Source organism: Alosa sapidissima, chromosome 16, assembly GCF_018492685.1.
Source record: "Alosa sapidissima isolate fAloSap1 chromosome 16, fAloSap1.pri, whole genome shotgun sequence".
Taxonomy (NCBI): domain Eukaryota; kingdom Metazoa; phylum Chordata; class Actinopteri; order Clupeiformes; family Clupeidae; genus Alosa; species Alosa sapidissima.
This window is the reverse complement of record NC_055972.1, coordinates 15,449,756-15,467,709: the sequence shown is the minus strand read 5'-3', so window position 1 is coordinate 15,467,709 and position 17,954 is coordinate 15,449,756. Positions and strand designations below refer to the sequence as shown.

The 17,954-nt window shown below is 40.8% G+C and overlaps 1 protein-coding gene across 5 annotated transcripts in view; it reads left to right on the top strand.

Moving 5' to 3' along the window:
* grid1a (glutamate receptor, ionotropic, delta 1a) overlaps positions 1–17,954 on the top strand; it is a 251,123-nt gene that overhangs the window by 206,583 nt on the left and 26,586 nt on the right. For all 5 annotated transcript variants that reach the window (XM_042066357.1, XM_042066355.1, XM_042066356.1 and 2 more), the window contains exons 7-8: positions 3,427–3,588; positions 4,402–4,521. In XM_042066357.1, coding sequence (XP_041922291.1) covers positions 3,427–3,588; positions 4,402–4,521 — 282 coding nt within the window. The remainder of the gene's footprint in view (positions 1–3,426; positions 3,589–4,401; positions 4,522–17,954) is intronic.

Here is a 17,954-nt window from a genome sequence, read left to right as displayed (position 1 = left end):
GGGTAAATTAGGCCGAGCTTTTGACCGGAGGTTTAACTGAAATTGAATTAGCATGCACCGCTAAAAGCACATTCGGAGCAGGAGCGGAGCACATTAAAAAGCGCTGTTGATAATGATCATCTAACAATCCCTCTGTCTCACAGCACACTACTGCTTACTACACTTTGTTAAACCAGTTTTATATAGCCCTTCTGCTAGTTTATTTATCCTTGGAGTTTCTCTCTCTTTCTCTCTTTCTTTCTCTCTCTCTCTTTCTCTCTCTCATTACCTCTCTCTCTCTCTCTCTCTCTCTGTCTCTCCACTCCTGGACCTCATGCTGAGAATAATGTGAGGTCCCTGCAGAGCATTACTTTCCCTGAAAGAACACTTTTTTTAAGAACCATACACCCTCCTGTGTGTGCACAACCCTGACAAACATGCACTACACTAGGGCTGCACGATATTAGGAAAACATGCGATATGCGATAACATTATTGAGTCCTGCGATAACAATATAACTTGCGAAATTTAATTTAAAAAAAATAATAAAATCTCCATTCTACTTGCTGCTAGCATAGACTGTAGGGTTGGGGGGGGGGGGATAAATGTATACATGGATGTCATGAAAACATGTGTGCGCAACTAAGAGGCAGAAAGCACCATAGAACAGCATAGAGCAGTGCTCTCCTTGAATAGAATAAAATGAGTTGTTATGCTGAAAACTGCACCAATTCGAAATCACGATGGTTAGAGAATGTTCAATATGTTCAATATCCCTAACGGAATGCATGTCTTCACCAAAAATGACAAAATACAATGTTCTATTAAAAAAGCAAATGAACAGCAAACTCTGAAATATAGCCTGAAATAAAATGGTATATCATTGAGACAACAGGGGTATACAAAAAATTCCGATTGTAGCTTACAGCAGCCGACTATTTAGGTTAAGTTTATAACGTTGTGGACGGCCACCTAGCGTCTTCTGCCCCATGGCTGCGCGCGCATCTAGTTTTGTTGGTAAACGAGAAACCCGTGTATAATTACAGAAATAAATGTATAATTTTCTACATAAAAAATATAAAATATTATCAGTGTTTCCCATACATTGACTAATCTGTGGCGGGGCACCACGAAATAAAAATCGGCCGCCACAAATTAATATTCTATGTTTAATTTAATTTAATTTCATTTAAATTAAATATAAGGTCAAATCCTTGCATTGCCATTGAGCTGCGCTTTTTATGCACACAGCCTTTCCTTGCCCCGCCCCGCTCTCTCTCGTAGCCCGCTGCCACTAACAAAATATTCACGATTGTTGAAGGATTGTTGTTGCCACATAGAAGCATTGCATAGAAGACATCTGGCTAAATTGCTATTAAATCCGCTTAGCATCGTGACCATGCTGCGCAAATTTGTTCAAAACTGCTGCATTGAAGTGAACTCTGCTAAGGTCTTATCACAACATAGTAGGCTACATTGAAGAGACTACTAAGTTAAGTTATGAAATCAAGCAGTATCTCAAAGCTAACGTTAGAATACTGTTTGGATGTCGAATTTAGCATGATTAGCCTACTTACAGCTGCTTGTCAATTTCGTTGAAGGTCTCATTTTATTGACTCTGACACTGAATGTTTGCAAAATCCCGATGTAAATGGAAAAGTGTTTTCAAAAATTCAAAAGTGCTTGTCCCAAGGAGAAGTACGTAAACGTTATGTATTGCATCCACACATCAGCAGCCTTTCAACTGTGTTACAATTGCAAGGGTTCCCTCAAACGTCTTAAAGTGACTCAATTAGACCTATACACTACCAAGACGATCTTAATTACTGAAACACTGATTATGTAGCCTAGGCTATATATGGCCTGATGAAAGTGGACAGCTAAGAGACCTACTGACTAGGCTATCGAAGTTGTGTGGAAAATCCTCCTAAAAGACGGATAGACAGCCAATCTGAACACTTGTGCACCAACCAGCGGAATATTCCACATTGCCAGCCTTCGCTGGGCCTAGCAAAAAAGCTACTTAGCCTAAGCTATATCGCGGCGGTCACTCATCTAAAATCTTAAGTAGCCCAGTCTGTAACCTCATACACTGCGCATCCCTCGCACAGTCCAACGAAGTAGGCTAAACAACTTTTACAAATAACGAATCCTGATTACCTCTCTGCTGCTGTCTGGGGCTTTTGCTAAATGCAAATCATGAAATACAAGTCTTACAGACAGTGAAAGACATATCTTCTGATCCTATAACAATAACGAAAGAAATTGTTTATTTTAACACGGTGGAGAAGGACGCATTTGGCGCTGTGTTTGTAACACGTCATCCTTCATAAAACCAAAATATTTCCATATAACAGACGTGCTTTTCCTTTTAGTCACCAATCCCTCTTCACCCAAGTGTAACCTACCTTGCTCGACTCACTATCTTCAGCCATCACGACTTAGCTCCCACCAACACATAAAACACAGCGCACCTAAACTGGTAGGGGATCAACGGGCTTCTCGGGCAGCATGACAGCATCGGTTTGGTAAAATATGTTGACATTCAAAAATGTAGAAAATGTATCAAAATGTATTGAAAATTAAGTAATCTTGGCGGTATGTCTATCGCAAGCATTGATATCGCGATAACGATAGATTTTAGATATATCGTGCAGCCCTACACTACACACACACACACACACACACACACACACACACACACACACACACACACACACACACACACACTAACATGTGTACAGTAGTTGAGTAACCATGTTGCACATATACCACCCATAGCCATTAAGAGGCCACTGTAATGCTTTTAAGTGTTTGTACTATGGGCACTTTAGTGTTGGCGTGCCTGTGCGCAGCCGAGTAATTTAAGCAATAACCCCCGAGAGGCCGTAGGTTACGCTGATTCTACAACAGCTAAGGGAAGCTGTCGTTGCTATAAATACCTGGCAAAGTTTCATTAAGTAAAGGCAAAGCAACGAGAAATGTAACGATTTATTCATAGATAATCATTCTTCCGCCAAGAAATATATTTCCTCTATCTGAATGGTTGCCAAGCAACGTTGAGACGCAGCTACTTTAACTTTTGTATCAAGTTATGGTAGCGCAGTAATATAGAACGGAATGCGGTCAAGGTGTATGTTTGTGCTGGATTTTACAACGGTATCGAACACGATTCAGCCAATCACAATCAAGGACAGGAACTATCAGTTTTAGAAAGTGTTTTCATCCACCTGCAGCCCAGGCATGTGTGCTCTCCAGAGCATGAGATGGACATGCTGGGCAGACCGTGGATAAAAACACTATTGCATTGTTATTACATTTTATAGGTGGACGTCAATACTCTTTAACATTATATATTCCTGACATTTTGGAGTGTGTGTGTGTGTGTGTGTGTGTGTGTGTGTGTGTGTTTGAGTGTGTGTCCCTTTTTCTCTGTTCTTCCCTCAGGTGTCCAACCTGTACCTGTATGACAGTGTGCTGATGCTGGCGAATGCCTTCTACCGGAAGCTGGAGGACCGTAAGTGGCACAGCATGGCCAGCCTGAACTGCATGAGGAAGTCCACCAAGCCTTGGAATGGCGGCTGGTCCATGCTTGACACCATTCAGAAGGTCAGTACGTCGATAAAAGTCCATGATGGATGTTACTTTATATGGTTTTAGATATATCATGATATCTCTATATTTACATCAATGTACTTCAGTTTCAGATTTATAAAGGGAAAATATATTAAATGGGCTTTGGCATCCGTTTCCTTGACTATGGAGGCTGTCATGTCTGTTTTGTGTCAGACCACATTTATGTATTTATTTATTTATCGATTTATGAATTGTACAAAAGTTGCTATTGGTATTTGCCAGCAGTGTTTGTATTTCCCTTGCCAGCTGTATGACCAAAGCAGACTTTTAACCTAGAAGGTCGCTCTTTGACCAACTCCAAGCTCTCTAAGCTCTCTGTTTATGTTGTAATATCTCAGCTGTTTGCAGTTATTTATTTCTATTGTTTACATTGGTGTTGCTGCAAACATGACAAACAGCCAAGGTGCATTTGTGTGGATTCTTCACTCTATGAAATAGTGCAAGGCAGCAAAGACACTAATTATATCAGTGACATTTTAGAGAATTGTTTGAAGGGCTACTTAACATGTTTTTTTTAACACAAGGTTAACTCTTGTTCGGATTATTAGCCGATGCAATCTCTTGCCCAGATTGTTAGCCGATGCAATCAGTTTTGGTCGGTGCTGTTGGGACTCATGTGGTGAATGATCTGGACTCCCATGGTGTGGTTTCTGAGGGATTAAGCTCACTTTAGCAGCTTTCCCTCTGTTCTTTATGCCTTATGGACCCTGGGAACCTGCACAGGAGTGAGACAGAACCTTTTTATTGTTATGACTGATTCCACGACTGGCACTGTCGTTTCCATAGGGACGCATCACTGGCCTCACGGGAACAATGGATTTCCGCAGTAACGGCGCCAACTCTCACGTGCAGTTTGAGATTTTGGGAACGAGCTACAGCGAGACCTTTGGGAAAGACGTCAAACGGGTGAGTGCAGCTCCACTGAGCCCTCTGGAGCAGAGGGATATCTCTCTCTCTCTCTCTCTCTCTCTCTCTCTGTCTATCTCTCTCTTTTTCTCTCTCCCGACAAAAGAGAGAACACCCTGAATATCTAGGTTCTTGTTTGTGCTGTCGGAAATCTCTTGACAATTGCTGAATGTTTGTTGGGAGAGGTAAATATCCATTTTGTCTGTTGGTTTGTTTTTCCCTTTTTTTTTCTTACTGAAGTCTGAATTATATGTAAATGCACATCCCTAAGCACACATACTATGGACTGTGGGTTTCAGGAAAGAGAGCGCCCCCGTCTGGTTCCACCAATGGATTCAGCCTCTATGTGCCTCACTAACATAGGTAGAGATATGCTATGATGTTAGTGTCCCACACACACGGTACATAGCAGAATGCCTGAGGAGTTTATGTTTACAGTATATAGAGAGTATATATCACTCACACATTTTCCCTAAGGCCTCTGACAGTTATGACTCTCCATCATTCAATAGTAGACTTAACCCTAGGCTCATGTTCAGTAAGGGGATTCGTGTACAAAAAAAAAACAATTTGATGACAACACCAGTGACAATCGCATGATTATATTATATTATATACAATTTTAATAAATATTATTCTGCATGCCATTATGAATGTTAAAGAGGAGTTACTAATAAGGTGTTGGTATAATCAGGTCTTACTCAAACTGAGTTTCTTTATGGTGCTATTTAACAAATAATCTTTTGGACCAACCTTTTTTGATGAGCAGGCCTTTTCTGGTTAAAGCAAAGATCTGTGTAATGGATAATAATAATGAGCCACATCCAAGCAGTTTTAAGCTCCTAGTTAAATCTGTGTGTGTGTGTGTGTGTGTGTGTGTGTGTGTGTGTGTGTGTGTGTGTGTGTGTGTGTGTGTGTGTGTGTGTGTGTGTGTGTGTGTGTGTGTGTGTGCGTGCGTGCGTGCGTGCGTGCGTGCGTGCGTGAGGGTGGCAGAGACTGTGCACACATGAGTTCAGCAGCTCATCACCATCTGTACATTGCTCTGGAAACACACTCTTGCACTGATCCACTCGGAAATGCAAATCAACTGAACCTTTTGGATCAGTGGGCTCCATCTGCTCCTGCAGTTATGGCCCATGAAAGCAACCAAGCTCATGTAAGCTGGGGGAAAATATTGTAGTGCCTTTTTCTCAAGATCAAGCTATTTTATGCTTGTGATTCTGGCATGTGTTCCATATGTTTGTCAGTTTATGTAAGGACTGAGTGTGTGTGTCTGTGTGTCTGTGTGTGTGTGTGTGTGTGTGTGTGTGTGTGTGTGTGTGTGTGTGTGTGTGTGCATGAGTCTAGTCAGAATCTGAATTCATAGATGTGTTTGGGGGTAGAAACGTGATCCGATTATAACAGAGGCTTCCGAGGGGTCTCTAATGAAGAAGTAATGACCTCACGTTGGACCCACAATTATGTATCCTATTTATCATAGCATGGCCATTAAGGTTTACAAGGCTGCACGCACGCACACACACACACGCACGCACGCACGCACGCACGCACGCACGCACGCACGCACGCACACACACACACACACACACACACACACACACACACACACACACACACACACACACACACACACACACACACAAAGACACATACCCTCTCACATGCATTGAGGATGCCAGCATATGCATCTCTCTCTCTCTCTCTCTCTGTCTCACTTTGCCCCTCCTTAGTCTTAGGGCTTAGGCATATACTGTGTGTACACACACACACACACACACACACACACACACACACACACACACACACACACACACGACACACACACACACACACATGGGTACAGTCCAGTAAGCCTTGGATAAATTCATTAGGAATGTGTGGCAGTAATAGAGCTGGGATAATGGTGTGCCAAACGCACTCAACATTGTTGTTCATTACTAGCCTGTCTGTCTGTTTACCAGTCACGGCAGCAACAACAACAATAATAGTAACAACAACAACAATAACAGCACAATAGTCCTTCCCTCTGGCCAGACATGGTGCAAGGTAATGAACACAAACCCACTGCCTCCTGTCCCTCTCGATGAGCAATAAATATTCATAATCCCGAGCACATATTTAGACAACATGATCCCCTATCAACATCACAGTCCCCCGAGGAAAGGGATCATACCAGGAAGGCACGCTTACTTTCTCAAGACATCAGCACTTCACTCTGTTTCCCTCTGTCTCTCCCTGTCCCTCCTCTCTCTCTCTCTCTCTCTCTCCAGGCTTTCCTCCCTCTCTCCACAGCTCAGCCCTGCCTCTTTTCTTTTGCAGATGTTCTGCCCTCCTTTGCCTAAGTCATCATTTCATTTTTTTTGACGCAGTCTATTTTCTCCTGTGCAGTCAGGAGGAGGGTGCTGGGCTATGACTTCCTCCTTTCACGGTTGCCTTTCTAAGTGATAATATCACTTATGAATACGACACCAAGTACTGCTGACTTCTCTTTTGTTGACGAGGATGTTTTTTTTTTTTTATCATCCCCATTGCTCTTTTAATTAGTCAAATGTGAATAACTAGAGAGCAAGAGTTTGTCCCTAGTCATTACCCTTAGACCATCATTGGTGTGGCTGATTCATTGCAAATGCAGCCATATTAACCACCTTAATTAGAGGTTAAAGTGATAGAGCATGCTTAATGACACACTGTCCTTCTAGAAGGTATGTGTACAGTGACACTGTGGCTGCCGTGGCAGTGAAATAGTTAAAAAGTCAAAGATAATCATCCTGCCAAGAGATGTGCTACTCTGGGTTTGTGCTCTCTACTGCATGTAGGAGTGGATAGAGAAAAAAAGCTCTTTGTTTCTTGTTTACCGGTGAGTGTGGCAGTGCACTGCTTGCGAGTTTTCTTGCAGAGTCGTAGCAATGAAATTCTCTCTTCTTTTGTTGTCTCTCTTTCACCCCCCCTTTTTCTCTTACTCTCTTTCTTTTTCTCTTTCTCTCTCCCTCTTTTTGTATAATGTGTTCATGAACATATGTATGTAGAGACACATGCTTCTATTTGCTGAATGGTGATATGAATATGTTGTGTGAAAACATGCGTAATTGCATTTCACATTTCATTCTGATATGAAATTACAAAAAGACAATAATGACATTTGGTTTACAGGTAGGATAGGAGATCATTTCTGAAATATCTTTTTGCGATATTTCCTGAAATCCTCTTTACACCCCGATAGCAACCAATTAGTGTTCTTACATCAAAACAAAAAAACAATATCAGTTATCTGTGGAAACGGCAAGGCTGTGAAAAGCCCATCCAATAATTGTGTGAGGGCTGTGTATTAAATGTGTATTAATCTGTCTATCAACTCAACTTATTCACACACTCTCAGCTCCTGCACGTGGTGCGAGTGAGTGACTGGAGTCTCCTGATGCACCATGTAGTGCCAGCGAGACTATACTAACAGTGTTATCATAGTGTATAGTGTGAAGACACTGTAGTGGTTTGAGAATATAACTGGCATAATGGGTTCAAATATTATATATGGTGAAAATGAAATTGTAGCCTATGATGAAAGCTTTGTCTGGTTTATTCTGCTTTATCCACTTTATTATGACTATTAGCTAAGAGTCACTCTTAGCTTTTATGACCAAAGCTAAGAGTTGTTTTTTCTTACGGATTTTTTGTCCAGTAATTTTGTGTTAATGATTCACGTGCACGTACATATAATGACACAATCCCTTGTTTGGAGGTGATGCCAGCCTCACCGCTGACTTGCGAATGCAGATGAATGCTCTTGTATGTCCTAATGTTAGTTGTGCCCAAGTGTTGAGTGCAACTGACTGGAGAGGGTGTTTTTTTTTTTTTTTCCAGTTGTATACTTTCAATATCTAACTTTTCTGGACACACACTCTGATGTTCAGGCTTATACAGATGTTTATTTGTGTGTGTGTGTGTGTGTGTGTGTGTGTGTGTGTGTGTGTGTGTGGTGTGTGTGTGTGTGTGTGTGTTTTACCCTTACAAATCTGTATACGTATGTGTGTGTGTGTGTGTGTGTTTGTGTGTGTGTAACTCTGCATTAGTATTAGTACCTCGCACCCTCCTGCCCAGAGTGGCAGGAGGCTTATCTCATCATTTTACATGCTGATACATTCTGATAAGTAAGGCGACACACGGGTGGTGCAGACAGGATTGAATGAGTGTGAGCGTGGACCGCCATATCTGAGTGCCATATCCATAAACCTTTCATCCACGCCTTCATCCCAACATTAGGACAAGCTCATACATTATGACCAGGAAGCTGATTATCCTATTTGCATGCAAAACCATTACAGGTTGTGTGTTATATGGGGACAAAACAACCCTTTTTGCTGTAAAGTGTATTGCTCAATGTCAGCCGGGAACATGACTAGTGATCCTGTGTGAAGAAGAGATCTGGAGCGGATTCAGATACTGATGCCTGCATGTCATAAATAGTTAGTATTTAGAGCAGAGGGATAATTGCCTTAATCCTCAGTACTACTCAATCAATAATATTAATTTGTTTTTTCTGCTAACCTTTATAAGGGGATTTAATGGGACTCCATGACCATAATGGTTAAATGTAACAGCTCTTAAAGGCATACTGAAACAGACAGATCCATTGTTGATGTATTGGAATATATTATCTATCTCTGTCTATCTCTCTCTCTCTTTTTCTCTCTCTTTAGCTATCTATCTTTATCACTCACAATGATAGAACATAAACACTAATGCTGTACTGTATATCTGTACACGTAGCTAAGACTCTTTGTTGATAATGTATCGTATTAGATAATACCGGTATGTCACATGCCATATAACAGAATGTGATTCTTTTTGAGTGTACAGTTCATCTCAATGGACAGCCTTAGATTAGATTTTTAATAGAAAAATTGCAGTCCTTTTGAAAATTCTCCCTTTTAAAGCTTGTCACATGTATTGGCAACCATTTCCTGATACACACACAAGCTTAGCATGTAAGCATCAGAATGTAAAGAGCATTTTTTAACTAATACATTGAATCATCCCTTTCATAATGTATTTCCTCTGCTTCCTTTGGATTTGTCAATGGCTTTTGGTATCACTTTATAATAAGAGGGCACACTAAATAACAGAGTAACCATTACCAGATAGTTTGTTGGTGACTGTTGATAATTTCCATTGTCGTACTAAATATAGTCTCTATTTGTCATTATTTTTCAATTAGAAGCTTGCATACAAACCATTTATATGCACAGCAACCTTAGTTGCAATTAAAGGAAAACTCAAGTGATTTTTCACATACATGTATGTAGATCTCTGTTTGTCGATGTCACCGAGTGGCTCTGTAGCTGCCTGGCTACTCTAGCTGTTGAGTGTATGTGTTCATCAATGTATTCATTCTTGATATATTAAGGTGTCATTCATTACAAATAATGCATTTCAAATGACTAAAAGTAGACCATTTAGTAATACCAATAAGCTATATTAGCATTATTAACAGTCATTAACAAACTATCAGGTAATAGCTACTTTGCTATTTATACTGTGGTCTGCTATTATAAAGTGTAACTATCTGTTGTCTATTGGACACAACACCACAGCTGAAGGAAGGAGAGTTTGCTTTTTATACCTCCTGGACAGAAGTCCCTCCTCACCTTGAGCAACAGGAATGCAGGTATCATATGTGTAAGGCTTGTCATGGTCTTCCTTCTTCTTCTGGGACGGGAGGTGTAAGAAATACTGTCACGGTGTGACGTCTCAATCTATTAAACGAGTCTCCGAATTCTGAGTCAGCATCGGAGCTCGCTTATGTATTTCTCCTCTGCTGCAATTTCAGTCATTTGCTTTGATGCAATTATGGAAATGGCAAAAGTCTGAAAAAAAGTCTGAAAAAAAAGCACCTGCATCAAGCTTTCATCACTTCAGTACACTCACAGAAGGGGAAAAAAGCTGCCCAAATATTTTCCATTTCAAACATTTCCATTGAAAATATGCATTTTCTCTCTGCCAGCAGTCAGTACTTTAAGCAAATAAAGGCACTAATTACCCTGGATAACAGTTTTGTTTGTTTGTTTGAAAGTGCATGACATCATTTTAATATTTCAAAAGGTACTTGAATTAAGCATTGCTTTGTATAGCATATGATCATCTTAATTATGTACAGCAAATGTTTGTGAAGTCCCTGTATAATCTCCTATTCTCTGCCAGCATTTCTTAATTGTTAATTCCTTAGATAGATAGATAGATAGATAGATAGATACATACATACATACATACATACATACATGCATACATACATACATACATACATGCATGCATACATACATACATACATACTTTATTGATCCCCAGGGGAAATTCAAGGTCTCAGTAGCATACAGACAACACACACACATTCACTAACAGCAGAAAACAGAATTAAAAGTGTATAATATCTAAGCAATAAGGACAGTAGAAGATAAAGAATATACTAAATATACTAAAATACAAATTATACTAACTTAATCTAACACTTAATCTAAATCAGTTCTAAAAACAGTATCCACATAGTGGTGATTAATCAATCAAGAGGCGCTTGCAATGACTGAGGCAGGGACTGAGCCTGTGATTCTCTGTGCATAGTAAGGTAAGGTAAGATGCTCTGTGTAAGTGAGTGTCACGGTGATAGTGCAATGGTGATAGTGGTCATGGTGATAGTCCAAATGAGTAAGTCCAACAGTGCAACAGTGCAAGAATAAAGTCTATATATCTATATATCTATATATATAACTATTTTAAGAAGAGGTATAAGTGTGGCCACAGTTCGGCTGTGGCATGGAGGGAGGGGTTATGCATACATGTATGTGCTAATGTGCTAATATAGCACGCAAACAGTGAGGCAGAAAGACAGTGGTAAAAAGTGGCTAGTGGACAGACAGTATCCAAACATGGAGGGGGTGAAGAGGCAGACAGACTACAGAGAAGTCTATCTCTCCTCTTCCCTTAAGTGAAGCATTAAACAGTTCAATGGCCCTGGGGACAAATGACTTCCTCAATCTGTCTGTTGTGCAAGGCAGTGAGCGAAGTCTCCAGCTGATCAGGCTCTTCTGCTTAACAATAGTGCTGTGGAGTGGGTGACACTCATTGTCCAAGATGTTGATCAGTTTGTTGCAAGATGTTGGTCCTTTTGTCAGATATTGAAGTGATGCACTCCAGTTCAGCTCCCACTACAGAGCCAGCTTTCCTTACCAGCCTGTCAATTCGCCCCGCATCCTTCTTCTTTGTGCTTCCTCCCCAGCATACCACTGCATAGAAGATTAGTCTAAATTAATCTAGAGATCTTATGATTTTTTAATTCTTATGTGACAACTGTTCTGTCTGCAACCAGAATCAAATATGATGGCCTGGCTGCACAGTCATGAATCCCAAAGCATTAAAGATATAATTTAGACACTAAGGGCCCTATTATGAGAGTCTAAAGTGCATGGTCACTAGTCAAAAGCTTATTCAAATTTAGTAGGATGTCCAGTCCACATTGGGAGTGTTTTTGTTATCAAACGTCGGGCGGATGGCGCAATAAGGCGTTCCTAGGTTTCTTAATCCGTCATGGGTGTATTTGGGGTGTAACATCATCTAAACCATTGAGAATGACATTCCCTTTAACAGTGCAAAGAATGCATCGGTATTTTGACAGTCAGCGGCGCATTTGAAGGAGTCTGCTTGCGAGACCTTATGGAACAGTCATTCCACTAACCATGCTTTACTAAAACCTAGCATAGTATAACCTTCACGCATTTGCACTCATCTATTATTTGAACTCATTGGCAAAGTGAAACTAACTTCACTGTGGTGTCAGTCAAAGACAAAACAGTTATACACAGTAAGTTACTTTCATTATTGACTGACAATGGGTTACCATGGAAAACAACACTTACCATAATATTGTTGAAATGACTGAATAAAACAACGTTTTTCCTGCAGAGGAGTTGCTTATCTTGTGACAGTGCGTCTTCAGCCATATGTGTCTCTCGCCTCTCCCCTGATCACTTTTAACCGTCATTACCAATTTGCAAATGATGGTGTATAACTACTACTCATTGTGAGATGTATTTCGTAATATCTTTATTCTAATTATGTTTCCCATTGTAATCGTATACTTTTTAATGTTTTGCATGGACGTGCGCTGGTGAGCGTTCATGGATGATAGAGGGATGGTGCGTGCGTTGTGCACCTGCCAATATGACTGTTGACAATGCACTCTTAAAATAACATATAAACAACTCGCCACTGACTTCTGACCAGGTTTGTCTTGCTGGTCAGTGGCATAATGTGTTTTAGGTAGTGTATGATCACGATTTTTAGACAATGTGCTAGGCCACTCCCTAGGTTGTTAATTACCACACCCCTGGGCGCATTGTTTAAAAAATAGACATGCAAAATCAGAAAATAAACTTTGCGCTGGGGGGGAAAACGAGTTCCACCCCAGGGTGCAAAATAGGGGCCAATATTAGACATCACAATTAAAGATTAGTGTTTCTTAAAGAAGTAGCTTGCTACTAGTCTTTGCCATAGACAAAGATCTCTCCACACTGTTGTGAATGTTAAGACAATCTGTCTGTATGTGGCATTTTAGTCAATGCATAACATTCTGTGGCCTTGGATAGGTCTCAAGTAGGGGAGAACTCTTATCAGAAATGAATTTGTATTCCACAACATACAGCTTGTAAGTACTGAATATGATGCTAGTTTGCATCCATTATCATGAGTTTATCTTAGTTATTGTTTTAGAAGTAGGATTTTCCATGTGTAGAATGAAGAGTCTGTGAGCTATTGTACAGAGAAGAATGGGTGTTGAGATGGATTGTCAAGTCGTGCAGTTTCACGTAGCATGCGTTGAGCAACTCAATAGAGAGCAACAGGTATGATTCTGAACACAATCTGATCACAATTGTATCTGCTGGATTCTCCATGACAGTTCATTGAAAATACTTCAGAATAAAACAATTTATAGTGAAGGCTACATATACTGATCTCTCTCTCTCTCTCTCTCTCTCTCTCTCTCACACACACACACACACACACACACACACACACACACAAAAGTACCTATGGATACTGTCTCCTCCTCACATTTCCCCTCTTGAAAGCGTCCTAAAACCCTGTTCAATTCACAAGGTTCTGCACTCTCTATATTTTATAAAGCCATCAGCCAGCCCACACAGTACATAACAATGCCCCAGCTGAAATGTACTTCTTAAATATATCTTAAAATAACCCATAGATCCAGATTTCGCTTTCTATGGTTCTGCCTTGTATAAATCTTTGTTTCTGATCTCTCTATCTCTCTCTCTCTTCCACTATGTCCATCTGACACACACATGCACACACACACACACACACACACACAGACACACAAGGCCCACACTTGATTCTCTGAGCTGGAATGAGGCTCTTTGAGTTGATGAAAACCTGCCTGGGGTATGGAAATGAAAAAAGTACACTTCTTCATCTTGGGATGAAAACTTGGCAAAGGGTTGGCTTTTTATCAAAATGAAGTGTAAATCTAGAGAGCTGTGGCTACATGGCAGGTATTAGGTATTCAGTCAAAATGGACAAAATAGATATTGTGAGTTTACATTATTATTATTTAGTTTATTATCTTACATTTATCCAGAACTGCTACTTATTCCACTCAAGATGGAAAATCTAGCTTATGCATCACATATATATATATATATAGATAACTCTATACTGTAGATGTGATAAAGGGTGGTGTATTAGAACAGGAAATTGCAAAGATACACAAAAATATGCTACAATAAAGAAAACTTCTTACATCACAAAATATATACATTTTAGATTGGTGTATAACCCTTCAGGTTTGTTAGTTTTCACTACCATTATCCTATCAAACTCATCACACCCCTGTGTGTTTAATTTCACATTTAATTGGTGGTGGAAATGGCTGCTGGCATCTGTAAAAGCCTGGAAACATTGAAGAAGCTGTGCTATCTACATCAGCATAAATATACAGCACTGTATAGCACTTATGGTTGTAGGTTTTTTTTTTTTACAGCTAAATGAAATGGTATTTAAATTTAAATCATATTGCCAATGCAGTATTCATCTGTACATCTTCTCCATCTCCCTCCAGCACACTGTTTTATTGCCTCTTTCTTTTCTCCTGCATGGTATTCCGTATTTGATTGACTGCATGCTGCGTTTTTCCACCTCCTACCCTATCGCTCTCTATCATTGTCCCCAGCAGGGCATGCAGGAGGGTGTCCCTACGGGATCATTACATGGTCCCTGTACAGTATGTATACCGAACTTCTGCATGCTTCCCTTTGAGGCATCTTAGGATCTTCATAGACCCTGCCAAAGATATTTTCGCTTTTAACACAGATCCTGCCGATTCAGAACCCAAAGCCTTTAAATCAGGTTTAGCTGCACAAAGGCTTTTTTTTCCTGTAGCACACATCTCAACCAATTGAAGCTTATCTTCTTTTTTTGAATGGTTGATACTTTGTATATGATTTGGCGTCTTCTTCCATACAGGGAAGAATCAGTTACAAAGGATGCCTGATGTACTGTCTTATCCAACTGATGGTGGATACTTCAGAGTGTAGAATGGTAGCAAAGCCAGACCTGTAGAAGAAAAAGTTAATGTAATTTTTCTCTAATATATGAACAAAAAAGCATCTTTGTTTTTTACTGTATATAGAACAGTGAGTCTTCCCAGCAAAGGCTATCTCTGTCCTCGGGGAGTGACGTGTCAGTGGCCCCACACAGCCAGACGCACAGCTCTGAGGAGAAAGCCCTGTCGAGCACCTTGGCCCTCTGGGCACTGCTCCTGTATTGTCACTCCCCTGCCGCACCCGCTCCCTGTCCACATCCGTCAGAGTGTCCCGTCTTTCTCCAGCCGATTAAGAATTTAATAAGCAATGGCAAGAGAAAGGGGACAAAAGTAAGCGCTGACAGGCTTTTTGGGGGGTTCCAGCCAGCCTGAGTGCCTGCGTCAGGTTTTCTTTGGAGGGCGGATTGGAGCGGGGGGGGGGGGGGGGGGGGGGGCTGTTGGGGAGTGCTGGTGGTGTGGAAAGAAAATACGAAGAGTTTTTATGCCTCTGGACGGAGTCAGCGCAGCACAGTACACTAATGGAACACGTCACCTAGCCAGGTGCTAAAGACTCTGTCATCCTGTCAGAGCCGGAGGACTCTGGGGTCAAACCCAGCGCTGATATGAGTGCAAGTGACTCGGGGTTAAAACCTTACCGCCTAGCCTGACAGACTGTTTCCCTAGCACACTAATGCATTTGTCAAGACAGAGATACTGCAGGATAAGTGAGTTTGGAGGTGCGAAAGTTATGACAGATGGATCGCTGAACTGCCAGGTGCATTATCTATAATCGTTCATAGATCTTTGGGATGAGATGTTATTGCTAATCTGGGCTCAAGCAACAGTAGGTGTCCTATTTTATATATAGTAGTTATCCGCGGTGCTTTTGGCTTGAGGGAATGTGTCATGGAATTTTAAGCGGGTGAGAGTTTTTTTTGTGCAGATATTTTGCCTATGGCAATCTGAGTAAGAAGCCCTTTGTTGAAAGAGAGGTTTGTTGAAAATGGCAAATGAATGTATTTTAAACTAGATGTACCGCAGAGCGGTACAAAATATGACCGCCGCCCAGTCCAGCACATGTTTTCCACAAAAATAAGTCACGCTGAAAGGCATATATGATTCTAACTGTCTCACTGAATTGCATTATGCACACTCAATTCTCACTGGTATCTGCTAGACAACAAGTACCAAGTCATAATAAATGCAATTCAAATGGACACTTAAAAATCAAGTTACCATTTTTAGCTGCAGGCCCAGACAGTAGGAAAAAGTAGGACAGAGCTAAACCCCGTCAGTACCTTCAAAACAGCAATTAAAATTCAATGCCATGTTTCCTTCAGGGCAGATGTGGCCAGAATACACACCACGGTTGCTTTCATTGGTTGTGGAAACACTAATGGAAAGTAGATGGAATACATGAATGTTTATGATCAAGAAAATCACAGTTTTACAAGTATAATGTCTGGGTATGACACTAGGCAAATCATGTTCAAGCAGACATAGACAAGCTGACAGAATAACTACAGTATAAATCAGCTTGTCCGTCACTTGGGTGAATGGGAACGTGGGACAGGGTGAATTGCTGTTTGTGTGTTGTGATTGACCGATAGGACTGTGCAATGCTTGTTAGCCCTTCTCTGTGCAGCAGCGTTTGGGTGGGTGGAGAGGCAAGTTAGGGGAGAACTGGTTGATTCTCTACCTGACGGTGCCCACTCCTGTTGCCTTGGTGACCGGATGTTTTGCGTGAGCTGCTTTCCAAAGCACTGGTGAGTCTGTCAGTTGCAGCAACCCCAAATGGGTTTGCCACGTTCATCAGCTGTGTGTGTCTACTGGATGGTAATTGATTAGTAATTCCCACCGCTGATGAATTTAGGGATAATTGTGTTAAATCATCATTCTCACTGCATAGACAATACTCTCTCTCTGTCTCTCTCTCTCCCTCTGTTCCTTCCTTTCTCTTTCCTGCTCATTGACTGAAAGAGAAAATGTATGCAGTTGCTTTATTTGCCAGATTGTGTGTGTGTGTGTGTGTGTGTGTGTGTTAATATTGTTTTGACTTGCAGTATTTTTAATAATGCAAGATGTCACATGACCATGAAGGTAAACAGATTTGTCACTGTTTTGTCAGCGTATTAAATGGAATGGTCAGAGACATTTGTATTCCCCCGGTGGCCACAAGGTATTGCATTTGTGTGGTGTTTATTTTTAAGCGGTCTGTTTTAGATTGTTTTCTGTTTAGTCTGTTTGATTTCTTAGACAGTTGGGTCATCTTTTGCTGCCTGACAGAAGAAGCTCTTAAAGGCATTTTACCCCCTGGTGGTCAGTTCACCTTGTCCAAATTGTCCAAACAAACGTGTAGTTGATACATTTACCTATTCAGAGTCATGCATTCCTTGGTGAGCCAACCTTTGAATGCCAAAATGGCCACCCATCTATTTTTCATACCTCTATAATTATCTACCCTTTACGGAAAGGACATTTTAGGAGACTCAGTGAAGTGCTGTGCCCTAATGGAAATGTAGCCTACTTATTTTTGTGTTTGTTTGTTTGTTTGTTTGAATCCGTAATCTCTACCAATTTCACAGCCTACAGTCTACTGTACACCTACTGTATGAACTAAGAAGAATTGGAATTAATCTTGCAACATTCCTGTGAAAAACATACTCACATGCAACACATAATACATTGTGTGTCCGTCTAGTTCACATTTTCCACCAGGGTCAGATTTATCTCACAGTCAGTCAAACTATGCAGAGAGTGGCATTAGAAGCCCTCACATGGGGTGTCACCAGGGTATGACTGCTACATTCACACCAGTGCAATCGAACCACACATTGGGTGTAGGCCTACT